The sequence below is a fragment of the Cydia fagiglandana genome, chromosome 4 (genome assembly GCF_963556715.1).
Source record: "Cydia fagiglandana chromosome 4, ilCydFagi1.1, whole genome shotgun sequence".
NCBI classification, from domain to species: Eukaryota; Metazoa; Arthropoda; class Insecta; order Lepidoptera; family Tortricidae; genus Cydia; species Cydia fagiglandana.
Genome location: NC_085935.1, coordinates 17644787 through 17672342, shown reverse-complemented (window position 1 = coordinate 17672342; position 27556 = coordinate 17644787). Strand labels below are relative to the sequence as shown.

At 38.7% G+C, this 27556-nt stretch overlaps 2 protein-coding genes across 2 annotated transcripts; one reads left to right on the top strand and one right to left on the bottom strand.

The window, feature by feature from the left end:
• Positions 1 to 217: 217 nt before the first annotated feature.
• LOC134663970 (DNA excision repair protein ERCC-5 homolog) lies at positions 218 to 5557 on the bottom strand. Its single transcript, XM_063520527.1, has 7 exons — positions 5372 to 5557; positions 5109 to 5284; positions 4774 to 4982; positions 4172 to 4370; positions 1869 to 3984; positions 1421 to 1707; positions 218 to 959 (listed from the first exon to the last, which is right to left on the bottom strand). Exons 1-7 carry the CDS (start codon positions 5457 to 5459, stop codon positions 288 to 290), a joined length of 3747 nt encoding a protein of 1248 aa, XP_063376597.1. The 5' UTR covers positions 5460 to 5557; the 3' UTR covers positions 218 to 287.
• Positions 5558 to 5828: 271 nt separating this feature from the next.
• On the top strand, positions 5829 to 21602 carry LOC134663972 (suppressor of hairless protein). Its single transcript, XM_063520529.1, has 4 exons — positions 5829 to 7319; positions 12230 to 12474; positions 15659 to 15884; positions 18895 to 21602. Exons 1-4 carry the CDS (start codon positions 6462 to 6464, stop codon positions 19087 to 19089), a joined length of 1524 nt encoding a protein of 507 aa, XP_063376599.1. The 5' UTR covers positions 5829 to 6461; the 3' UTR covers positions 19090 to 21602.
• Positions 21603 to 27556: the final 5954 nt, after the last annotated feature.

The following is a 27556-nucleotide window of genomic DNA, read 5'->3' as shown; positions in this document are numbered from 1 at the left end:
TAGTAGCACTTCTTGAAATCTTGAGCAATTTTGGAAATCAAATTTGGATAAAATTTTAGATATAATTTAGTGACCTTTATTTTATTTATGTCGCGTTATCATCGGTGTGTTTACAAATTTAATATTGTCAATAAATGTAATTAATCAATTATGTTTTTAAAACTATGCTTAGTTAACCGAAAAAGTTGATGTAAACAATAAAATTGACTATTTTATAAAATAAATATTTTTTATTTACTTACCTTTATAAATAAGTAACACGCCACATAGAAATAACAAAAATAAACTCAATCACTGCTGCTGCTCTCAGACAAATTTGCCTTGTCTTTTGGCACAATAGGCTTCCTTTTCTTGGGTTTCCGCTTACGGTCTATAGTGGTCTTCCTGAAAATCTCAATAGCTTTCATTTTATTTTCAAGCAGATGCTGTTTATCTTTCTCTCTTTGTGGAATAATCTCTTGATATCTATCAGTCTTTGGTACGTTGATTTCTATGGCCGTTTTCCCATCTTTAACTTCAACCACTTTGACAACTTGGTTAGAATCTTCTACTTGTTTTTTCTTTTGTTTTGGTTTAGAAGGTCCGGCTTCATTTTCAGTTGAAGTCCTAACAAGTTTCTTTCGTTTCTTAGTAGTTTTTACATTTTCTTGTTCAGTAGGATTTGCCTCGGCATTTTGTCCTTCCGGACCCATTTTCTGCACCGCTGCCTTAACTCTCTTACTCATTTGATCCTCCAATGTTTGAAATTCTATTCTCCTTTTGAAATAATCATGAACCGTCTTTTGATTCTTCCTATCTTTCATTCTTGCTAGCACAGGTTTGATAATCTCATCAAATTTCTGTTGAGACCATCCAAATTTACTTTTTGCATAGTCTCTCAAGACAGTTATGTCTAATTCGCCCCATGTAAATTTGTCCTCGCTTTTCTCGACATTCGGCTCCATATATGCTTGAACAACCTAAAAATAAATTGAGTGTTCAATAAAACTATGATTGTCGTTATACCTCGTTTTTTTTAGCATTAGAAAAAAGGTAAACAATCTTGATGTGTCTTTTAATTGAAAAACACATTTTAAAAATAAGTTACGGCAAATATGTTACAATTATGAATCTAATACGATCATTTATATTCTTCTGCTTTCATAAGTAATAGTTTTTGATTTTTAAAAAGCATTTTTCAATTAAAAGACATACCAAGATCGCTTATCTTCTTGCAAGTTCTTTCTAATGCTAAAAAAAACGAACTATAAGATATATAGATGCTATATACGCAATTTATCTTTGAATCTGACTGATTTATTGAATATCGATCGAATTACAGGATAGTTCTACAATATTTATTAGCAACACCTGCAAGAAGTCAATTTAGTAAAACTGCCAGCCTGTTTGTTTAGGTAGGTAGTCTAACAAGAGAACTTACTCGAATACTGGGAAAGTCGTCTGACAGAGTAACATTTCTCAGTTTCTTTTTCAAACTTGTGTTATCAGTCCTCTTTCCTGCTTTAACCCAAAGTTTAAATTCTTTCAATCCATCCAACAACTTGGCGTATCGGACTTGTTTGGATGTTTCTGAAAGCACTTGCTTCTTGTTGAAAGGGAAGGAGGCTAGAATTTCCATGGCTGTGACTGGGCCAACTCCAGCCACTCCTGTTGTGTAGTCACTCCCGACCAAGAGCGCCAGCAATATCAACTGCTCCCGGTTTAAATCTGCAAAATAAAACATGATTTAACCCTTCAGAGCTCAGTTATCAGGTATTTATGTATGACCAAAATGTATACAATTAACAACATCGTTAGGCTCATACTCGCCCTGCGACTAGTATTCAGAGGTTTTTACAACTGGGATGAAAGTAAGGTTTTATACTTACTGAACGATTTCTCTATCCTTTCAGAGACATATTGCAAGACGTGTTTCTTTTGATTGAAGAAATTCTTATAAACTGTATGCCCTCCAAATAGCCAAATATCACTGTCGTCGGTAATAGTACCATCTGTCAATTTGACACTCTCTAGAAATGCACACTGAGCTTCAGCTTCCATTGGTGCAACAATGTACGGAATACCGAAAATTTGCAATAATTCTTGGGCCTCTTTTGTCATTTGTTCAGTGATATTTCTTCCTATGCGATCCAGTCTGCCTTTTTCTTGGTTCAAATATTGTTCCTCACTTCGAATCTCTTCTACCATTGAATTCAGTTGTTCAGTAGTTAAAAGTTCTTTTGGATGTTTATTTGCTTCTACTGGTTTATCGTTATTAACAAGTTCTTTGTTAGATTCCTTATTATTAGTGTCAATAGTGTTGTCTCTGGGAATGTTTTCAATACTGACCCTATCATTCTCTTGTTTCTCTGGTTGCATAACCGAGGATGATTCTGCTATTATTGGTTCAGGATTAGATACAGATTTTTCATTATCCGTACAAACTGAATCCATAATGATATTATCTTTAAAATCGCCATCATTACCTTTTTGTTTGTTTAGTTGTGCACTGGCTAATGATTCCTTTATTACTTTCGGGTTTGTATTAGATTCCTCAACACATTCTAATGACATTTGTATGGCTTTCTGTAGTTCATCGTCTTCATCGGTAATTAGATCTTGTTGCTTTACGTGTTCCGTCGCTTTCTTTTGTTGAGTGGTATTATCTTCTGGTTTTAACCTAGGTTGGGCTTTTATTGTATTATCAGTCGGTTCTTTCTTTGGTACAATATTTTCTAAAGTATCGCTTAAAGGGTTTTTAATACTGTTGGAATTAACAATGGGTGAAAAAACATCTGCAAAAATATCTTCTTCATCACTTGGAATGTCATCCACTTTTAGCGTAAGTTCTACGATAGGCTTGCATGACTTATCTTCTAGTTCAGGTACTTCTTCAAACTCATCATCGGTATCACTAGACTCCAGATCCTTAGCATTATCACTCTCTTTCATGGTATTCACTGTTTCTTTTATTGCTTCAGGTACTACTTCGAACTTATCATCGGAATCGCTAGACTCTAGATCCTTAGGATTAAAATTTTCTTTCATGGCATTCACTGGTTCTTTTAGGACTTCATCAGGTACTTCTGCGAATTCGCCAACGCTACTAGACTCTAAATCACTAACTTTAAAACTTTTGTCTGTTTCTTTAATTGTTTGCATTTCTTCAATAGGCTCTTCAACATCAGAGTCTAAAGATATTACATCTGGCTCAGTATTTTCAACAAACATAACTGATGCTTGAGTAGATTCTACAGTTTTATCCTGTGTATCTTCTATCTGCTTTTCAATCCCAATACTATTTTTATCTGCATTTTCATAATGAATTATTTCTGGTCGCGATTCTTCATCACTAGAAGATAGTTCTACATTATCAGCAATTATTGACTTTTCACTATTAAGTTCTTTTAATATTTGGTTTACTTCTGGTGCCTTCGATTTCGTTTTTCCACCTTTCGTTCGATGAGTAACAATTTTTTCAATGGCTTTATGAGTGTAATCACTATATTGCATAATGTACGCTTTTGCGGTGGAGAAGTCTGGCTGTTCGAGTTCATCTTCAGAATCGCTCATATCTGAGTAATCAGTATCTGTTAACACTGAAGTCCAAGAGTCATCAGTCTTAGATTGACATCCACTTGTATTGGGTTCATCAGCACATTCTAAAGACATTTGAATGGCCTTTTGCAGATCATCTTCCAATTCATCATGTTTACCTGGCTTTTCTGTGGATAGAGATTCTTTTGTGCTTGACTGTGGTTTATTATCTGCCTCTTTCCTTTCTTTGGCCTTTGCCAGAGCTTCTCTAACATTATTAATGAGTAAATACCTAGTGTTATTATTAGACGCGATGCGTCGAGTGGGTAAGCTCTCTATCTTGGTGTCAATGCCTTCTTCATTTAACAAGGATTCCAATTCATTCATTGACATTCCAATATCTCCCATTTCTTTTTCTGTTTCCTCTATACATTCTTGGACCTTTCTCCTTTTCAGTAATCTCTGCATCTAAAACAATACCAAATAAATAACCTAACCCTAACTTAACCATTAGGTACATACACTAGGCTACTAAGTAGTAGAATACTACTAATAATTTTATATTCTGATAATTAAAGGTGCAAAGCAATAAAATAAAAAATTCAAGTATTATTTTCCTGGTATGGGAATATAACAATAGTATAATTTTACTTACTTGGAAATCAGAAAAGTTGTCACTTTTCTTTGGCAGAGTGTGAAGTTTGCCCCATGAGTTCATTTTTCTTGTTTCCTTCAATTCAATGAGCAGATCATACTTTTCTTTTGTTGGCAATTTCTTGAAGCTGTCAGACTGAAGGTCCACAGAGTGTAAATCCACAATGGAGCCACTTGATGTGTCTTCATCATCTGATGACCTAGAAAAATACAATGTTTGTTGAGTTTTCTATAAATTTCAAGTCCACAAGTTGGATGTCTCATGATAAAGTACTACAAAAAATTTATAATCAAAAGACACTCAAAAATATTTGAAAATACAGGGTATATTATCATTATTTTTCAAACACCTTGAATATAAAACCAAGTTCAGATATTAGTGAGAATCAATATTGCTTCAATAGTTCTAATGGTAACTTTACAAACAGAAACGTACATGTCTAACTGTGGACCTTATCATGTAGTAATAAGGTTTACATATATTGTTTAATTTTATTTCATAATAACAACTTAAATCTAACATTACAGGTATTACCTAATGGGATAGATAAGCAACAAACAACAATATGGTCAGTTCTATAAATTATTGTTATTGATACTTACTCAGACTCAGATTCCTCTTTCTGTGGCAAGGCTGGCAACTTGAACAAGTCATCTTGTTCTTTATTGACTGGATTAGTCCTCTTAGTCGGGGATATCTGCTTGCCCAACAAGCTGCCAAGTGCAGTTTTCTTGCTGAGTAGAATGGCTAACTCTCTTTTTAAGCGCTCAGATTCTGAGTGGTACTTGTTTTTACTATCTTGCCGTTTTGCCTAAAACATTTAATTCATGACATGAACATAAACTATAGAATATTGCATGTGAGTAAGTATAATATACATTCAAAATGTTTAAAAAGATCTATACTTATTAAAGAAAACCAAGTATTGAGAACTTACAATAGTTTCTTTTTTCAGTTCTGGAAAGGCACCATCAAAAACAAATATAGGTTTTATTCTGAAATAGAGCAGCTTGCAGAGACGCTGGAAGAGACCTATGAGATGGGCATTTGGTAAAGGTGCTCCCTTGGCATCTTGATAACCTTTCACAACCTGATGTAACCATATTGAGATATCTGTGGGAAAATTGTGCTATTTAATTGATAATCTATCCAATCGTTAGAAATCATTTCTGTGTCGGTAATTAAATAAAATGATCATACCCACGGCTAGCACTTTGTTCTCTAAAGTCTCGACTGGTACCGGCTTCCCCGCGGGCTCAACCAGCCGCCACAGACCGGTGACTCCCATCGCACGCGATTAAATTCCACAACACACTTTTTGTTTCATAAACATATTCAACTAACAAATACATGAATTAGGATACATAACATAGGTCGTTTCCCACGGAATCTCCGGTCAATCGTCGGTCTCTTCCTCACACATCGCAACCTTTTCGCTTCGTGAACTCCGTGTATTTATCACACACACAGTTGCAATTGAAATGTTAGCTACTGGCGCATCACGTTCATAAATATGTGATTGGTTCACTACAACGTATCAAATGTTTTACTACGCTGAGACGCCCACTCTTTCCCACACTTTATTTTCTCACGCCCCATGCGTAACCCCACATCCTATCCTATGACCGACAGACCGGCTGACAGTTCAGTCGGCGCTCCGCGGTCCGCGATTCGGCCGACCCTCTGCTATCATTCCAGTGATTCGTTTGTGCGCGTGCAGTCAACACCGACAACACGCTTGCACCCCGCATTATTTAGTCTATGGTCATTTGACAGTTCACAATGTTCACATTTCTGGCGTTGTCGAATTTATCACGAGATAAACACAAGTTTTATTAACTTTTTTTACTAAATATTGTCTGGATATTCATTAAAAAAAGATCACAACAAGTCAAAATTCGCATATGGAGTGGAATTATTAATTTACAAATCGTGGAATGTTGGCTGTACTGTCCGAAAATTCTGACTCGGAACAGGTGTTTTTGAAAGAAATGTGTTGCAGTTCCCAGCGTTATTAATTTTTAGTGTCGTGAATAATAAAAAAGTGTATCGATCCGCGTCGGCCGAATCGCACGGTCGCTCGTTATTTTGGCTCGGAAGGACTGGACGTCGTTAGGCGTTCGTAAACAACAGAGATAAAGAAGGACGCCACTCTGTCTCCGAGAATCATTCACATGATGAGGTGGTTCAGGCTGACGGCCGAGAGGTCCAGCTAGGGGCTATGGTGCAGCATCTGAGCGAGCAGGGGGTGATGACCGCGGGCGACCGGTGAGGTGGCGCCGTGGCGAGGATGCCGCACCAGTTCGGCGCGGGCCTGGGCGGCGCGGTGGGCGCGGCGGGGGGCGGGTCGCCGCCGCCGCAGCACGGCGCGCTGTTCCCGCGGTACGCGAGCGCGGCGGGCCCCGGCGCCGGCGCCTACCGCCCCGAGGAGCGCCGCCTCACGCGCGAGGCTATGGAGCGCTACCTGCGAGACCGCGCCGACATGGTCGTCGTTATACTGCACGCTAAAGTCGCGCAGAAGTCCTATGGCAATGAGAAAAGGTTTTTCTGCCCACCACCCTGTATATACCTATTTGGTGATGGCTGGCGGCTGCGGCGCGAGCGCATGTTGCGTGAAGGTGAGACGGAGCAGGCGGCCCAGCTCTGCGCCTTCATAGGTATAGGAAACTCTGACCAAGACATGCAGCAGCTTGACCTGAACAATGGGAAACAGTACTGTGCAGCTAAAACCCTCTACATATCAGACTCTGACAAGCGAAAGCACTTTATGCTATCAGTTAAGATGTTTTATGGAAACGGACATGACATTGGTATATTTAATAGTAAGAGAATTAAAGTAATATCTAAGCCTTCTAAGAAGAAGCAGTCATTAAAGAATGCAGACTTATGTATTGCGAGTGGTACGAAGGTAGCTTTATTCAATCGTCTAAGGTCACAGACAGTGTCAACTAGATATCTGCATGTAGAGAATGGCAACTTCCATGCGTCGTCCACACAGTGGGGAGCGTTCACGATTCACCTGCTGGATGACAATGAGAGTGAATCTGAGGAATTTGCAGTGCGAGACGGATATGTACACTATGGGTCCACTGTGAAGCTTGTCTGCTCTGTGACAGGCATGGCTTTGCCTAGGCTAATAATAAGAAAGGTAAGTTGACACCACTTTATAATATTTTATTTTCATAAGTGTAGGCTCAGATCTATGATGTTACTTTACTTAGACATTGTAAATTACATTGTAAATTATTATAAAGCTGAGATTTACCCAAATCACATCCTTGTAAACAAAAATGACCTTGTAAACTTTTTTACGATGTTTTTGTAAGTTTCACAATTCTTGCTTTATCAGATGATGAAACAAAACCAAAGTATAAAAGTTAAATGGCGTAAAGCTGATATTATCACACTAAGTATATAGGCATCTAAATATCATTTTAATTAATTGTATGGTGCATAATACATCATCCTATCCCATCGTACTTATGCCCTATGCAATCTGCAATCCGGTTCTTGTAATGAAAAAAAAAACACAATAAAACGAAATTAAAGTCTGTTCGGAAAGAGAAGAGTCATGGAATATAGGGCCTCATACATTCACAGACTCTAATTAAATTGATTTGTTGAAACTTTTTGAATTTTACTGTAGAAGGACTTACTGCTTGTTTTATTTAAATACTTGTCAATTCGTGACATCCTGCTTAGCACCTACCAACCGCAACAATCCTAACTGAACAGACCATGGGTGGACCTTATCTCCATCCAATAAGGTTTATGTATTGTCAACTAACGGTGTCAACGACTGGATTATATGGTAGTTATAGGTACATAATTCAAATAAAGTCTGAATGGTGTAAGTAGACATTTACAATACATATTGCGTACATGTAAAATATGTTCTATATCAGTAAAAGGAATTAAATAAGTAGGCGAAAGTTATTTTCGTTGTCTCATTCATAGATATAAAAAACACAGGTAGGTATACTTGGTCAAGCAGATCTTGTCAGTAGAAAAAGGCGGCAAATTTGAAAAATGTAGGCGCGAAGGGATATCGTCTCATAGAAAATTTGAATTTCGCGCCTTTTTTTACTGACACGGTTTGCTTGACCAGCTATATATTAATAATTTTTTATAATTAAACTTAATGGCATATTTATGTACAAAAAACATTTAAATTAAATCTCTTCTCAATTCCCATGACTTTGACATAATTTAAAAAAAAAAACAAAAGAATACATTCCTTTTTTGGAGAGTAATATTAAATTGAATTATACTTGGTCAAGCAAATCTTGTCAGTAGAATAAGTTATTGGCAGAAATTTCATTTTTCGTGCATTTTTTTTCGCAGACTGTACTTTTCTTACAACAGACAACTAATACTCATCAAGACAATTCTAAAACCCCTAACACAATCATGTTGCATTGTTTCATCACAGAGTTCCTATGGCCACCTCCTGTCTCCATCTTCAGATCAGCTCGATGGTACCATAATATTGCATTGTCATCTGATATAAACATGCATGCAAAATTTCAGCTCAATCGGAAACCGGGAAGTGGATCAAATTTAACTTGCAAGAGTTGATTACAGATAAACAACGGGACAGGTGAAACTAAATAAAAGCTTGTAATAAGTTTTTGGCAAAAAAAATAATTTTTGGTACAAGCTTTTATCGCTGACTGTAATTTTCTTATGATGACAGACAACTAATACACCTCAAGACAATTCTAAAAACCCCTAACACAATTAGGTTGCGTTGTTTCATCACAGATTTCCTATGGCCACCTCCTGTCTCTATCATCAGATCAGCTCGATGATATGGTACCATAATGTTGCATTATCATCCGATTTACACATGCATGCAAAATTTCAGCTCAATAGGAAACCGGGAAGTGGATCAAATTTAACTTGCAAGATTTGATTACAGACCGACAGACAGACAGACAATGGTCAGGTGAAACTAAATAAAAGCTTATAAAAAGGCGGCAAATAAAAAATGTAGCCGCGAAGGGTTATCGTCCCATATAAAATTTGAATTTCGCGCCTTTTTCTACTGACAAGATTTGCTTGACCAAGTATACCTAGCTATACATACATCATAGTACAAACTTAGTTTGGGGCTAGTTCGATTCTCCTTCGATGTGTAAGATTCTCCTCAAATATTTATTTTTTTAAGTACTCCCTGTCTATAAGCATACGTAAAGTAGCACCCTTTATGAACGTGATTGTGTGATGAAAAATCAAAAACAATTCAATCCATTTTAAATAGGTATCTCGATAAACGATATGCAACGTCTGCCTATCAACTTTACCTTAAGTAAGGCCTGATTCGAAACAAATTTGACAAATTCAGAGTGATTTTTCTTGGATATTTTCTAGCTTACTTTATATATACACTACGACATTATAATTATCAGAATCACAAAATTATTATACCAAAAAATTTTTTTTTTTGTCAATTCTATAATGATCAAAAAAATCAAATAAACGCCGCCGTCTTTTTAATTAGGCGCCAAATTGCTGTCAAAAACTTGATAAGTATGGAAGAAACTTGCACATAACTAATTTCCAACATAACCTGTTACCTAATATTATACCAATACTGAAAGGTAATTTCATTGCAATATCCATGAAACAATGAGGATCTAGACATATCTTCAAATATCTGGCGTATCAGGAATTTCGTCGATGTGGTGTCAGTTACCGGGCATTGGTTACTTTTCGACAGAGAAATCGACACCAACATCACTAAAAGAAACGGTTCGCAGCTTTAGTTTAATAATGCGGATTTCCAATATTACTTTGATAATATTTGGAGATGATCCACGATGTTTATGAGGCAATCAGCATGCTTAAGCCAGTACCCTCGAAATCGGACCAAAAAACTTGATTCAACAAAGTCCCACAGTATTGACCTATTGAACGGTATGGAGTGGAGTGTCCAAGGAATTAGTTCGTTAAAACAACAAAAACTATATGCAATATAATATTTCAAAATAAACATTGTTCTTGATAGGACTCAAACTAAGAAACTGTCAAAAAACACTGTCGGATGTATGATGGAGGGCATACAACAAAACTAACGACAGGAGCGGGAAGAAATGGAAAATGATGAATTTACTTATAAATAACAATTTTTAAACAAATTTTCAATAAATTATGGAAAAACAAATCTTGATTCAGCTAGCTTCAGTACCATTAATAGGGTTTTCAATTTGGCAGATTGAATTCGAATCAGGCCTTACTTACACGATAGTCATTAGAGATCCTATCACGCTTTTGATAAAATCTGCAAACATAAGTAATGAATCACGTTGCATGAGCTTTTCTGCAAGACTGCGCAATTTAGCGGCTTATTAGCAAGCTACATCCATAAATACTAACTATACAGAAGCGGCCGCAGCTAAACGGACGTGGTGTCCAAAATGATCTGAGCACGACTTTTTTGTTAAATTATCACATATTTGCATAGTTTCAGACCAGAGAAAATTTACCAATACTATCCGCATTGGGCTAGCGTGGGGACTATAGCCCAAACCCTCTCGTGCTTGAGAGGAGGCCTGTGCCCAGCAGTGGGACGTATGTAGGCTAAATTATTATTATATATTATTATTATATTAGTAGTACCTACTAGTAGTAAAACACTTTATTGCACAAAAATCAAATCAAAACAGGAAAAGTAACATTCGCCATGATAACAAAGGTGAACCTATCCCTTTAAGGGATCTCTTCCAGTTATCATTAACAGTATAATATTTATTTATTACTAACTTCTGCCCGTAACTTCGTCTGCGTGCCTGCGTGGAATGATGTACATACTAAATTACCCCGTCTTTCTTTCTTTATTATGTCCTTTCTCGGGCCTCAAACTATCTCCATACCAAATTTCATCTAAATCGGTTCAGTGGTTTAAGTGTGACGACAGCTAGACGGTGTTACTTTCGCATTTATAATATTAAGGGCGTGTGCAGATCATTTTGACTACATCACCCGCCTAGTTACTTCTACTCCTGACTCTATAATTGTGTACAGTAAGTAATATCTATTCGCAACTTTTAAAGAATATAGGAAAACTCAGGGTCATCCGCTATTTCAAATAGGTATTCCAATACTCCTATTGTCCCTACGTAGGTAAGTAGAAGTACCCTAAGGTTACCCTACTTTCCTGAATGCCCACCTAAACAATTTTCTGTAAAAAATATTTAGAATAAGACTGTTTACTGTAGTTGGTGATAACATAAGGGTTCCTTTGTTACCTTTTGGTACGGAACCCCAAAAAAGAACTACTTAATCGGAAATACACAAGTTAAAATACTAAAATAACAGGATCCTGTTATATTCGAAGAGTATAGATAGTTTACATATAGGATAGGAATAGGAGTATACATGTCCCTACGTAGGTAAGTAGAAGTACCCTAAGGTTACCCTACTTTCCTGAATGCCCACCTAAACAATTTTCTGTAAAAAATATTTAGAATAAGACTGTTTACTGTAGTTGTTGATAACATAAGGGTTCCTTTGTTACCTTTTGGTACGGAACCCCAAAAAAGAACTACTTAATCGGAAATACACAAGTTAAAATACTAAAATAACAGGATCCTGTTATATTCGAAGAGTATAGATAGTTTACATATAGGATAGGAATAGGAGTATTCGGCTATGGGTAACGTATAATGCCAGCAACACATTTGGCTTTTGGCCACTTTCGTTCATGATATGATTTGCGGGCAATGTTACCTGACCAAGCCGATGCGCCGTAATTATGTTAATGATGTTCTTCTCCTTCTTCCTTACTAATGCGACTGCCATCTGACCTTCCAACCCAGAATAGAAACTAGGCCTTATTGGGATTAGTCCGGTTTCCTCACGATGTTTTCCTTCACCGAAGTGACTGGTAAATATAAAATGATATTTCGTACATAAGTTCCGAAAAACTCATTGGTACGAGCCGGGGTTTGAATCCGCGACCTCCGGATAAGTCGCACGCTCTTACCGCTATGCCACCAGCGCAACGATATTAGCCTCCTATATGTCTCCTTTTAACTTTATCTTTTTGTCCTACAGGTAGACAAGCAAATGGCCCTCCTAGAGGCCGACGACCCAGTCTCCCAGCTCCACAAATGCGCGTTCTACATGAAGGACACAGAGCGCATGTATCTGTGCCTATCACAAGAGCGAATCATACAATTCCAAGCCACGCCGTGCCCTAAAGAGCCCAATAAGGAGATGATCAATGATGGGGCCTGTTGGACTATTATATCTACGGATAAAGCGGAGTACCAGTTCTATGAAGGCATGGGACCCGTCAGGTGAGTTCTGTACTATATGCCATCCTGGACCCCTATTCGACAAGCGACGTTTGACGTATCGTGTTGATCTCCCGTTGATGTGGGAAAAATCATAAGTTCTCGAATACGTACAATGTCAAAATTTGACATTAACAATCCACAGTTAGGATGACAAGGAAACCAAACCGAACCGCCCTTAGTTTAGAGTTGAGTTTTGATTGTACCAAATGATATTATCCACCGTTGATGGAATCAACACTCAGTATCCAATAAAATCAACTGTTGATTTGTTGTGGATGCGAAATCTGACAGTTGTACATGTCGAATTTGGCCCCTGAGTCTTTATTATCGGCGGATAATTCGGCGTGGCCTTCAGAAAGGAGATGACGATGATCATGACTTGTGAGGGCCTACAGCAAATATCTAAAATCTAAATTTCGTTATCTGCCTCTCTAACAATTGATACTCGAGTGATAGAAAGGCAGATAACGAAACTTTAATTTTCTGTCGCGGTAGACCTACCGAATATACATGGAGCTCAAATCGGTAGCTTTTAAGGTCCTCATATCATTTGGTCTATCGTTTGATTCCTAATGAACGCGACACCCTGTATACTACTTGCGGGGTGTTAAATGCTGTGAAACTCCAATAAGTCTGGCAAACATCATCTATTCCTTTAAAATATGACGAATGACGATCGCATTAGCAACGCTGCATTACAGCTCATCTGCTGCGTACACGCATTGTCGCTGACGCACAGGGTTGCCACGCGTATGAAAATATCGTACAATAATAAAATAGAATTAACAGATAAGATAATAACCGAACCAAATCGTTTGGAACCATCGCACAACATCGTAGAAATTGTTTAAATATCTGTTTACTTTAAAAAAGATAAGATAAGAAGAAGAACGTGCATTTTGTATGCTTTTGACAGTCGAGCGGATTCTACGGTAAATACTACTGCGCTGAATGATGATCCCTATGACAGTTCTTTTTTATATATGTAACTGCAAAACTGCGTGGATACTTTTCGAGTAAAACTCACTTTTACAGCTCGCTGTACGATATATTTCCTGTGTACAATAAATTTAAACCATTTTTACGACAATTCGTTTGCACTCGCGTTGTAACCGGCAACCCTGCTGCCACATGCGTCCCGATGTTCCCATGCCTAATTACGAAAACACCGCGTTCTCCCACGCTCCGTATAGTATTTAGATTACAGCTGTATCAATAATGTGCGATAACTGCCCGTCAATAATAATGATTGGCGGAATTCAATAACTTACTTCCCTCTTCCTGTTGTTAACTGAGTGAGTTCCTGGTATAAATTTAAACTTGATATGTATAAACTGAGCGGCTACCGCGAAAACCGAAATTCGCAAATTGCGGGGATCTATCTCTTTTACTCCAATGAAGGCGTAATTAGAATGACGGAGAAAAATCCCCGCACTTTGCGAACTTCGATTTTCGCGGTTATAGCCCTGATGCAAGTTAGAGTAACAGACGCACCTTAGGTATGGGTGTCACGGATGTCCATACAAAATATTAAATTATACGCTATAATAAGATTGTAGGCAGTTGTTTTTATTCGTGGACACTTTAGACAATATTTACTTGTTATAAGAAAACTGTTTATAAAATAAAGGGACTAATTGTTCGACGAAATGATACAAAATGTTTACTGAACCACAGAATAAATAATAGTACTAGGTACAGAAGACTCACTCTCTAACAAAACGCGTCTGTCACGATCAGCACAGATATGCTCGCTAGGTGGCGACAGCGCCACGCGCGGCTTATGGCAAACCCCAAAATTGGGGTCGAACGGATGGACTTTTAGCTACCTGTAGCAAAGCGACGATATCGCGGAGTGAGCCACGCCTGACTGAACTAAAGGAACTTTATTCTATGACAATGACCACACGTGTATACCTGGACGCCGTGGTTTTCGTATAAAGGTCCATCGAGCCTCGTCTTGAGGTCACACACACAGGTCAGGTCAGGTGAGGCACATTATTTTATGTGCTTTCTGTCCAGAAGGCTTTAGCCTAGATGACGATCGTACATCGACAAACGCAAAACGAAAAGTAAAAATGTACCGGGTTGAAGGATGCTATGAAAAGTCACGAAGTGACTCTTTCCATACATTAGAAATAAAGTTATAATCAATCTTGACTAGGCCCCCAGGAATTTCGAAAGAGTATTTATTAAAAACATTAGTCACATTAGGTACAGTAGAATCCTGAAGTTTCTTAAAAAAACACTAAAAATCTTACATAAAAAGTCGCGAAGTTACTTGCAACTTTATTGCAATGCGGATCAATGAGATGCCAGTATGTATCAGTAGGTATGCAAAATAACGCACCTTCTCAATGGGGCTTAAGCGTTATCGACGTTATCCCAATGCTCCTAAGTAGTAATCTGATGTTATAAATTTGCAAACTTTACTGCTAGTAGTTTTTCTCAAATTATCTATCAATTTAATGCCTTGGTATTAAAGGCGTGTTCAGTTATTTTATAGGTTATTGGCTTTTCTGATATATCTGATAGCAACTGTGCAGATTTATAGAGGTGTTGTTATAATTATAGTCATTCTTATGCAGAAATGTAGCGGAAACACGATGTAGGTAAATTAAACAAAGTGTGGGAATAAATACATGTACGGTTCCCAAAGATGGTGCGACTGATAGTTGTTAAACTTTTACATTATCAACACAACACCTCTATGCAGCAAAATTTTGTGATAGGTGTCACAAGTTACTTTCCCAATTAAGAAAGACATTGTTCATCAAAAGCTGTTTGAAACATGTTAGCAAAATCACACGCTTACCAATTTTCTATCATGGTAAAATACCGTCAAGTATCTACTTATAAAAAGCGTCAACTTCAGAAGAAGTCCTTGAGGATTAGGCAGTCAAATCTCCTAGTAAAGCCAATATAGTACTTATAGTTTATTTGATAGGACAATAAAAATGAAATACTTAAATGATATATCGGTATTGTCCGATGAGACAAATCCGATGAAAACACTACTGCTTCAATAGTCAGATTTTAATCATGGACGCCTTATCCATGCGTTAGCTCATGATTCCTATGATTTAAGGGGATTTGTACATTTAGCGAAGTCCTGATCAGGAGCAATGGACTTGTAATATCAACACCAACCTCCAATTACTAACATATAGTCGTCGTCCAACAGGTCCCCAGTGACGCCGGTACCCCTCGTCCACTCTCTCAACCTCAACGGCGGCGGCGACGTGGCCATGTTAGAACTGGCCGGCGACAACTTCACGCCATCGCTACAAGTGTGGTTCGGAGACGTGGAAGCGGAGACCATGTACCGCTGTGCGGAGTCCATGTTGTGTGTGGTGCCGGATATATCGCAGTTCAGGGGGCAGTGGCTCTGGGTGCGGCAGCCTACGCAGGTGAGAACTGTCTCTTTCGTACCTCTCGCTCCATCAACCTCAACGGCGGCGGCGACGTCGCCATGTTAGAACTGGCCGGCGACAACTTCACGCCATCGCTACAAGTGTGGTTCGGAGACGATGCACCGCTGTGCGGAGTCCATGCTGTGTGTGGTGCCGGATATATCGCAGTTCGGAGGGCAGTGGCTGTGAGTGCGGCAACCTACGCAGGTGAGCCATCCGTTTTTTTTCCAACAGACACCAGTAAAACAGTAACACTCGTTAACCCCCTTAAAATCTCGACTCACACTCATAACTCATAAGTGTATTGAGGAGGCAGTAGCTATGGGTGAGGTCTTTATCTTACTTACACTTCTAGATCACTATTCAAGACAGTAGGTATATTATAACACTCGTCAATCTCTTTAAAACCTCAAAGTTCACTAAGAGGCTTTAGGGTAGCCTACGCAAGTGAGAACTAGCTGTCTCCTTTAACTGGCACAAGTACAAGGTAAGTTATAGACGTGTGTAAGTTAAAAGTACTGAATTAATTATGTATACCAGTTAATCGATATTAAACTTTCGTGAGACATATTTTAAATTGTTTATACGACATGTTTCGTTCGGACCCCCGACGGGCCCGAAACATGTCGCCAATAGCGACTAAAAATTCAAGTGAGTGAAACCGTTGTCGTATAAACAATGTATACGTACCAGTTATTATATTTTGATATAGGTATTATAGTCGTAAGTGTCAATTAGAATTATTCTCTTTTTCCTTTGTCTAATAGTAATTAATGGCAATAATTGCCATCAATCATCACAGCTTCAGAACAAAGACGTAACTATACAATGACTACCGTTCAAGTTAAAAGTTTTTTTTAAAGAGGCAATAAAATAATGTCCTATCAAGTTTCGGTTTCGGCCGACAGTTCGGTTTCTGCCAAAATACTGCCGAACCTTTCGGCCGTGTCTTCGGTAGCGTCCAACCGAAGTTTAGGTTTCGGTTTCGGACCAAAACCGAACCTTCGGCTTCGGCAAAAAGTGCGGCTTCGACTTCGATAAGTTTCGGCGACCTAGCCAAGTTTGCATGGACTTGGCACTTTTGCCAGTGACAATGTATGGCCGCAATAACTACTTTAATACGGTTTCAAAATATCAAATCATTATTGAAGATGGAAGAATCAAAAACGCCTCTCTAAGTTCCAATATATTAAACATTCCGAAATATTCTATAACGGTTTACAGTTTACACTTTGTTGTTAATTTATTTGTACTTTGTTTACTTGAACAAAGGTGATTAGTTTCCTTTTCTTCAAACGCGATAGCCTCTAGAGTAGTCATTACGGCTCTTTTACAATTTTCAACTCTATCTGCTCGTAATAAGGTTGTAAATGTATTGTAGCCGGCCCTTCCCGCGACTATTAGCGCTAATACAGTGTTTACAGGCGGTAATGCCGACGTCACGGGATCGAGTTCCCACGGGTGACGCTCTCATAATCGACGGTGACGGACGATTTGACAGCGCAACCGTAGATTGAGGCTGGTTTAGACATAGAAGCGCTGGTGACCTAGCGGTAAGACCGTGCGACTTAGAATCCGGAGGTCACGGGTTCAAATCCTGGTTCGTACCAATGAGTTTTTCAGAACTTAATGTACGAAATATCATTTGATATTTACCAGTCGCTTTTCGGTGAAGGAAAACATCGTGAGGAAACCGGACTAATCCCAATAACGGCTAGTTTACCCTCTGGAAGGTCAGAAGGCAGTCGCTTTCGTGAAAACTAGTGCCCACGCCAATTCCTAGGATTAGTTGCCAAGCGGACCCCAGGCTCCCATGAGCCGTGGCAAAATGCCGGGACAACGCAAGGAAGATGATTATGTGTTTACTTTCCTAATTAATAAGTACGTGTAAAGGCGAGATCTAAATTTAGTATGCCAATGTTATCTGAGTGACATAGCCGGTCGTTCTGGCGACTGTTAACTATAATACAGTATTATGCCAACATCACGGGATCGAGTTCCCACGGGTGACACTCGACGGCGACTGACGATGACGATTTGACAGATTAGGGTCGCTTTAGTTTAGACATGGTTATATTTACTTTACTTCCTTTAAAACATGTATAAATAAGCAGCGGACATACGAGTAGAGTACAAGCTTCTAAGTTGTAATGCTAAGACTGTCTAATGTTATATGTTATCATGCTAAATTTAGCCATGGATAAAGCGGATTTTATAATAGTTTAGCTACTATAGTATGGGAGTATTGTTTTGTAGTTGGAACATTGACAGTTAATTTATAGTAAAGGAAAATATAAGCTACGAGTAGCAGGTCGCACGCATCACAAAAACTTTAATACGGAACAAATGACGGGGTCCGAGCACAATTCTGCCGAATTAACCATTTCGTGTCTGAGGGAGTACAACGAAGAAAATTTCGATTTTCCGTTTTCGCGGCAGCCGGCCTAGCCAAGGTTACAATCGCTATCGCTTCGACAACGAAAAGCATTATATCTTTCTATCACTCTTCCATATTAGTGTGACAGTGACAGTTGCGTTTCGATCGCCACGGAGCGTAAGCGATTGGCATCTTGGCTACGCGGCCAGGACCTCTGGATTTTAGGCGATTTGAACATTTGTCTCTTTACTTTATCCAGTTTATCCTCAAAGTCAAACGGGGCTTACTACTGGTGTTGTGATTCTAAATGTGCGTGGCTTACGAATAATAAATCAAATAAGTAATTTACAGTGTAAAAACGCAATGGTCACTTTAATAAATGCTAGAAGGTGAGGCGTGAGGGTGACGCACTTGCCATATTTCTGTGTTAGCGTATTATGTATACCGGCAATAAGTCGTAACTTTCGTATTAGAGTAATTTCAAAGTTCTAAATATTTTGCAATATTGAATTTCATCCTTTCTATGCGCTGTATGAAGAAGAAGTGATATTTATATTTCTGTAAAATATATTTTTTGGCTTACTAGGTCCTCTGTCAGCATATCATAACACGTGTCTCTGTCTACTTCAGGTGCCCGTGTCCCTGGTCCGCAACGACGGTATCATCTACGCGACGGGGCTCACGTTCACGTACACGCCCGAGCCCGGGCCGCGGCCCGCGTGCGCGCCCGTCGACGACGTCATGCGCCCCGAGGCCGCCGCCACGGCCTGGCACCACGAGCCGCACGCGGGCCATCCTGCGCATCCGGCCCATGCGCTGCAATAAGCCTTGCGACGGCTGCGCGATGAACTCGGTACGTGGAATAAGGCACCATAGTGTAGAAAGCATCCGTCACAATGGGCTGACCTGCGACACGGCCATCCTGACTGAGTGCGACCCGAGGTGTACGACACCAACCAAAGAATCAAGATAGAATTCTCGATTCGGTGAGTGAATTGCGAACATTATAAAGTCCATTCCAGCTGTTTTGTTATATTTGGTAAACAATTAAAATGCACATAATCAGGCTTAAACACTCGCATGGTTTACAGGGCTAGGACGCGATTCGTAGCGATGTTGAGCGAATGACAGCTATCAGCATACACCGTTAACGTCAAAATGTGCTGCAAATCGCAATTCGCGAGCTGTTTTAGCGAACAAGATGCATTTTAATCTATAAAATTGTTTACCAAGTAAAACGTGTAAGTGATGTAATATTGGATGGACCGTAGTTAGTTTCGATAGTGCCTAGAAAGCTTTATTATTGATACGGAGTGCCACGTCGAACGCTTCGCCGACTGTGAAACGACGTGCCTCTTTTGTAAACGTTTTTTTATTAATTATTAACGAGATTATCACACCAAAATGATATGTTAAGGTCAGATTATTTCTGTGAGACTCGGTCGAGCTATTACTATAATCTACTAACAGTGCGTCAGATGTTACCACATGTTAAAAGAGACATCTAGACCTGAACTATGCCTAACATCTCAAATACTGTAAGTAGTGATGTCATAATAAGGACAAAGCTAGCGAGACCGCTCGTTAAACCTAGTAGTTGTGACGTTTAGAGTGATTAAGATATTTTCTCGCAGCTAATATGCAAGACAACTTTGTCGCTTGTCAAAGACGCCACTGGCAAACATTGCAATTAGAAACCACCTTTGACTTGACAACCGACAAATTGTTACATTTGCCTGAGAACACAGTCTATCTGTGTGTGTCTCGCTGACATCAATGTGTTCAGCCGCTCGCTCTTTACTCTTCTTATACAAAGACATTTCGAAGTTGTCAACTGTATACTATCGTGTAATCCAAGCTTGCATTAAGCCAATGAAATAGCCGCTTGTATATGGAAGTTAGTTCCTACACTGGCATTTAAAGTTTGCCAATATAAAATTAATGTACGTATCGAAACGTGGAAGATCTCTCTGCTCTTAGATTTGTTTCTTCGGGGCCAAATAGCTGTAATCCATGACAAGTCATTCAGTATCTTGTAACGATTTTGATTAGTATTACATAATTTTAACTTGTGTTGACGGTTATATGTGATGGGATTTTAAACGCGCACGCTTAAAAAAACTATATATAACGAAATAACAACGCGACGCCAAATAAGTTCAGTTAGGTTAATTTATTTTGTCTCTTTGCACAATTTGTTTCACTCAAAAATAGACAAATCAACTATAATTAGCACGGAACAAGCGGAAAATAATGGATGCTGATACGCAATAATGTGTTAACTCACATAATTTTTTCAATAAGATGTCAACTCAAAATATTAACGCTTAAAGTTGACATTTTATTGCAAAATGGATGTAGGATGACTCATTTTTGCTAAACACCATCCTATGTAGTGGAGCAGTTTCAGAAAAACTAAATACATATTTAAATTGTCAAACCTCAAAATTAAATAATTGGTAATCCAGTTGCCACAATCCGTATGGCGCCGCGCAGCATTACAACAATATTCTTCTGTGTGAGCTACTGTAGTTGTTTTGTCTATGGCTCAAGTCAATTTTAACTTCACTTTAGTTACTGCTAAGATGCTTTAATAAAAGATTGTTGTAGACAACCTCAAAGACGCCGGAGTTGCAATATTTGTCATTAGTGCACCGAATATCTCATTTTACGGCAACCGCTATAGTTATAAAATGGTCTAAGATTACTTGTGTTAGATTTTAATTGTAATCAGTTTGTTAAATTATTTGCACACGCCCAAGGGCTCGCAGCAAGCTGATATGGCATATTGTATAATAAAATAACCGAGACTTTAAAGAACAAATAGATAGTTAAGCTAGTTTTAGTACATAGTACAGTTTCGTATTGTTGAAAAACACAAATTGAAATTATATTTATTTTTAATCCAATTTAATTTTGTAGGAAGCTTGTGTGGAAAAAAATTGATTCGATGTTTATTATAAGCAAAAGTGTGATTTCCAACATTCCATTCGGAACGTGTAATATTGAAGTACAAAAAATAACAATATTTTTGTAGCACAACATTTGATTATCGAGATAATTTTATGTAATTGGTCGTACAGTATTACAAATACGTTAGAGTTAGAGATTGGTATAATTAAATAAATACGCAGTTATTACGTCAATTTGTAAGAGATGGTCGATTGTCTTTTTAAAATGCCGTTTACTCGTGAGTTTTTATCATTTTACATTTGGTAATTATATATTTGAAAATTCGTGTTTAAACGAACTGCTCGTGTATAATAACTACCCACTATGAATCGAAGCGGTGGATTTGAAATATGAATATTTTTAATAAAACTGAATTTAAATAAAAAGGTAATTTTTTTATTGTCTACCACACATGGTCCGCTAGCCGCGGTTTGAGTTCCCACGTACTTGTAGGAGCACTAAGACATTAATTCTTATTGTCTAATTAAATCTAAGGTCAAGTAATTATGAATCGCTGTTAATCGAGGAATCAGTGCTCGGTGTGGGAACGTCTTCAAAAAACTCTTCACATGATAATAACGTCTTCCCCTACATACCGTTCCGCTCCGCTGGGACTGACCTCAGATAATTATCATAAGTTTATACCCATTCGCCATTGTTCGCTGAGATTCAGAATAACTCGTACACTAATATTTATAACAACGCTTGTTTCCGGGGTTCGTTAGGCAGCTAAAGAGCCTGAAGGCGGGAGACATTTCGCTATTATGCCGCGGCAATTTCTAGTGAAGCGATGAATAGAAAATTGCCTTGAAATTGCTGGTTACAATGTAGCAGATAGATTAATTAAGTAGTTATTATTGGAATTTACAGGCAGCCTTTTTAAATAAAATTTATATTTATTATTTATTTCTCTAAATAAAATAAAATAAAAATATACAAATTAAAAACAATTCAAATACGTACTACTCAGTTCAAATAGTTAAATTTACATTTTCAAAACATTTTAAATTTTTTTTACAAGCCTGTATCCCACTGCTGGGCAAAGGCCGCCCCCCTAGACTTTCAATCTTCCCGATTAGATGTAAAATTTTAAAAGAATAATGTATTTTTTTAAATAAGGTATATTTTATAACCGTTTGCATGACACGCGTATCGTGTGCGGCGCGTCCTCGTGAACCTTGTCGGAATGCACGAAGGTTGATACCTGGTCATAGCCGCACGCCATAGTCTAATAAAACATGGTATTCTCTTCCCAGAGTGACACAAGTCTACGTCACAATAACATTGCCACTTTAAATAGCGCTATCGCATATTATCATATAGCGCTGTCGCATGATGACGTAGGCTTGTGTCAGCCACGTGACAACGAAAAGACGGGAAGAGAGTACCAGGCGGAGTATATTATTATACCATGCCGCACGCGTATTTTGACGTATTTGCCGATCGAAGGGTTAATTTTAATTGTTATAGTTTTATTATCAAATAATCTGAAGCATCCGTCCAAGGTGCCATTTACCAAATGTTTTAAAAATTACGAAATGGTTAGCTATTGGGTCATTTGGTTTGTTGTGTCTAAAATTAAGTCGGTTAAGAAACTCATTTGCATGGATTTTCCTAGGAAACCATCAACTTTCCGCTTAGGCTGTAGTACCTATAAAACAGTTTGGGTACAGTGATAGATGTGATCTCAATACAGCATTGCGAAATTTTGCGTTTTAATGTTATAAATTGTATGGAAATGACAGCTGTCACAGTACCCCTATTTGAAAAATACCGGGTGTGGCCTGTAACACAAGCAAATAATTAAAACATAGATTGTACTCCTCAAACGGTGACACTTTTGTTCAACAACTTTTAAAAATTATGACCTATTTAGACTCCCTATTTTCCATACAAAATAAATATTATCTTCAATGGACACTATCGCCACGCCATATTATAGTGATTGATGTTGCTTGTCATGCCTTAAACATAACAAAATTCGCAAAAAATTGTGTCTTAGAATAAACTTTAAAGTGTATCAAAAATCAAATAACAAGTTATTTTTAAAAGTCGCTGAACAAATGTTGGTCAGTATGAGGAGTACAGCCTACAGTTTAATTTTTTGCTCATATTACACGCCACACTCGGTATAATAGGTAAATGTCTATTTACCTATACCTATTTTGTATATGCCTATATGGAGAATACAATCTACTCGATGGTTAGATATGCTGAACTTAGCAGGGAAAGACAAAACAAAGGGCGTGGGATACACTCTCCGAGTCTCTGAAGAGGCATGGTTCATTCACAAGACCAGCCCTATAACAATGACCATAGCGACGACTGGTTTCCCAACAACGCCATGCTACCATGCAATCAGTGACGCCCAGTGACGTCACACAAGAGATGCGTGGTCATAATCGATCATTCACAGAGAAATCCGCGCAAAAACTCCCACAGATCGCTCATTATCAGATAATAACTAAGTGGCGGACTTTCCTGCATCCTGCTACATAACTAATCATTTCCTCGACTTAATTGTCTGAGATAAGAAGGGTTTAAAACCTTTATGACTTGATAATGTCCGGTTTGAGATTTTCCGCCGTCATGATCTTATGTTTGCTTCGTTAAACCTTTATGTTCTAGGTTTAGCTACGATCCGCTTCCGTTCATAAGTTTCGTGTCGGGTTTTAAAGAGATCAAATAATACCAAATAAATCAAACACAAGTTTAGGTAACTAAGTTGGCGACTGTGTCATCTGATGAAATCAGTTCAGAAATGGAAATCATTGCACAAGCGTGAGGTATAGAACGACTAACACAAGTGGCTGAGGTTGCCAGAGATACAGAGTGGTGGAGGAACGGCAAGGTTGATAAGGTGCCCACAGACCCTACGAAGTCAATCACATTCAGGTTGATGTAAATAATTGTAATTTGAGCCCTTTACAAAGACTTTAATAAGGAAAGGAAGGACTTCCAATAGAAAGAACGACAAGCAACGTGCAACACTTTGGAAGAATACCATCCTTTGCCCTCATCAATATCACTTCAAACTGCATTGTTTTCTTATTCATTTATTTCTTTATACACAAAAACTTCGCAACTAAACCCACCAGTCTTTTCTTAAAGCGCCAACACCATGTTCTCATATTAATTACAACCTCGCATGGCGTGACTGCATCGATTATTGTCATCGGTGACGTGCAAGAAGCAGTGACGCCAGAACGAGCACGTAACCATTCATTCATGGCCTGAAAAAACGCATCCTGCTGCATGATTGTCGGGGAAAACGGGCAATTATCGGGCAAAAACTGAAAAATACCAGGATGTTCATGTGACAAAAACTGAGAAGTCTGCAGGATGATTAAATACCAGAAAAAAATACAGCGGAGGCCTCTACTGTACCTATTTTTTCAGATGTTAATAACTGAAGAAGGGATGTGGGAATTTTTTGTTGTAAACAAACCAAGTAAGTCTGGCATCTTTAAATTTTAGACGGGTTTAGAGGAATTTCTTCAGGCGAACACTTCGACTGTGGATTGAGGTTTTTTTGAGCGACTGCAGTGTGGGGTTTTCAGAAAAGGAGTTTTAGAGCTTTAGTAGTGAAGGTAGCAATAGCTACATGTAGGCAAGGTTGGCCGTCTCCAATCATGACGTGGGGTACCTTTTTGGTCACTAACTTGGCAAAATGAAAAATACTCGCTGAAAAATACTGATCCCGGAACAGAATGTTGGTCATTTACCTTACTAATTAAGTACGTTACGCCGGCGGGGGCTGTGAGAAAGCCGAGCAATGTGTACACAATTGACTCATTGTCTGTGCTTTTTACATTCTGCCAGGTTGATCTATGGAGCCGAGATATGCAGAGTGTGGGAACAGCGGGCTGCTCGTGTTTTCCGACATGTCATCTCCGACCGTGGGAAGGAAGCGCCCAACATCGAATTAGCAATTAAAATATTTTATATTCGTTTGTTTCAGAAGTTAGATTAGCGTATGATCACGCGATAAGAATTATGGCGGGGTAATTTGATTGAACAAAAGGCATCATAATTGGTAGGTAACTATCGTGCAAGGTAAGTATTGCGAAAGTCAATTTTGACTTATTTGACGTATTGTGCTGCCACCTTATCCAAATCTTACTGTACATATGCCTGTGCGCATTGCTATTTGGAAGAAAGTTTATCTGGTATTCCATGGTATCTGACTTCGGACTCCTTCAGCGTACACCTGAAAAGCGCTAAGAGGACAAGTGATGTTAATAGAATTGACCACCCGATCTGGGTGTGACAAAGACGGAAAAGTCATCAGGGTGTTAAAAACAGAAACCGTTACCGGTATAACTAAAAATCAAAGTATCGAATAGGATTCACAATATTTCTTTGATATTAAAGAATAGTATTTAGGTAAGCATGATTGACATTAGCTACTACATAGGTACCGAAATTGAATACTGGTTAATTTGTATGATAAATATGCCGGTATTCGATCCCTGGCTTAAAACCCCAGGGCTGGATTAACCATGTCACTGGGTGGGTGTCTTTTACACTAGAAAAAGACTTTAGCCAGGTTAATCCGTAAATGTCAAGCGATCTTTCCGTGAAGGGAAGATTAATGTTGATTGCCGTTATTTCCTTCAGACTTGAATAAGAAATCATTGTTATATCAGCAATTACATCTCGCTCATGATGCAAACACGTAGGTAACCTATTGTTGCATTAGATCATCTCGTTTGACGGAAGCTGCTAGAGGAAGCACTTAATATGGTAGTGTCGAGACTGTCAAGATATGTGGCCTGGATGCTATACTTATATGTGAGTATGATTCCGCGATCCCTTGTTGCACATATGTGTTACCTAGTTTGCGCAGAAACGCTAGCTGTAATAGGTAATTATAAGCAAAAACCAGGACAAAGGTAACTAAGTAGGGGAGCAAACAATAGTAGGTATTAATTAAAAATATAGGTAGGTACCTACATAATAAACTACGGTTATAGTAGGCTGGATGATAGAAAATTCCTCGTGGCATTAAGTCCGGTAAGGATTTATTTTATGCAATACCTGAACTTTTAATGGTTGATCATAGAATACAAGACCTTTAGATTCGTAAATCGTAATGGGGGACCTGTGATGAATTACTGATGCTGAGCTTGCTCTGCTAGTTACTCTTCGATTTTTATTGCATGGTGATTGCGCGAATGAGTTGGAGTTACGTGGTGGATCGAGATCAGTCCAACTGTACGCCATGAAGTTTCTAGGTTTCCGGCAACCTGTTCCGAGGAAAAAATCAACCTAACGGGAGGTGACATTAGGTACATAATGAAAGCACCGACGGTGGCTCTGTAAAACGTACAAGTTTGAGGACGGGTCTAGCACCCAAAGGTAGGTAGACAAAGGTTAAGGTCAATCAAGTTAATATGGCCACTTGGTCATCCAAAGTGAAATAGTTCAAGTTAAGAATTATGTGTCATTTATCTTTCTAATTTTAGCGCTGTAACCAGGAAGGCAATTTCTTTAATGACACTTTGATTGCTTGACTATAGGTTGGTATGCGGCCATTGTTTGTTCAGAAGAATTCTTTGAGGATTTTTAATTAAATACACGCTCAGTATAGATTGGCGTGTTAGCCTGCTATATACAGGGTGATCAATCTAAATGGGTCAGTATGGAGAAGTCAGAAACTATAAGAGATAGCGAAATCTGTTCTTAGGAACCATGGCTCCGATTTTAGATTTAATAATAATGGCATTCAATTTTTTTTTTAATTTATCATACATAACCGGGATTCGAACATGATCAATATTCTTGTTGTTTGTTTGTATGGAAACTTTTAAACGATGCGTGATAGGTGGGGGGTGCTCGACCAAATATCATAGAGGACCCCGAGACAAAACAAAGTACGTAAAAAATCAAAATGGCCGACTTTTTTTTTAATTTTTTCAAGTTGGTCCGAGCGCGCTGAGAATTGGCATGCGGCGAGCCTGAAGGCCCAAGATTACAATGTAAAAAAAATATTTTTGGAAAAATCCAAAATGGCGGCGGACACGGGCAAAGACAAATTTCCAAGTAGGTTAAGCGAGCCTGAAGGGCGAGCTTCAGGCCGGGAGGCCGAAGGCCGACCCCAGTGGAGGGCCGAAGGCCCGAAGCCTCCACCCCGACGCCCAAAAAGCGACTCCCAATAGGAAAAGTGTTGGGTCGTGTTTAAGCTCCAACTTCCCCCTCTCGTGTGACGCTTCGGGCCTTCGGCCCTACGCAGAGCTCGGCCTTCGGCCTTCGCAAGCCTCGACGCTTCGCCGTGGGGCATTCGGCCTGCCGGCTTCGGTCATCAATACAGTTGACTTGGTAGAACGCTTGGAAGCAC

Excerpts from the sequence above, each read along its gene's own strand:
- LOC134663970 (XM_063520527.1), bottom strand. The coding sequence starts at position 5,459 with ATGGGAGTCACCGGTCTGTGGCGGCTGGTTGAGCCCGCGGGGAAGCCG. Across the intron at positions 3,985-4,171 it reads ACAACTTTTCTGATTTCCAA|ATGCAGAGATTACTGAAAAG; the intron begins GTAAGTAAAATT and ends GTATTGTTTTAG. Across the intron at positions 1,708-1,868 it reads AAGGATAGAGAAATCGTTCA|ATTTAAACCGGGAGCAGTTG; the intron begins GTAAGTATAAAA and ends TTTATTTTGCAG.
- LOC134663972 (XM_063520529.1), top strand. The coding sequence starts at position 6,462 with ATGCCGCACCAGTTCGGCGCGGGCCTGGGCGGCGCGGTGGGCGCGGCG. Across the intron at positions 7,320-12,229 it reads CTAGGCTAATAATAAGAAAG|GTAGACAAGCAAATGGCCCT; the intron begins GTAAGTTGACAC and ends TTTGTCCTACAG. Across the intron at positions 15,885-18,894 it reads GGGTGCGGCAGCCTACGCAG|GTGCCCGTGTCCCTGGTCCG; the intron begins GTGAGAACTGTC and ends TGTCTACTTCAG.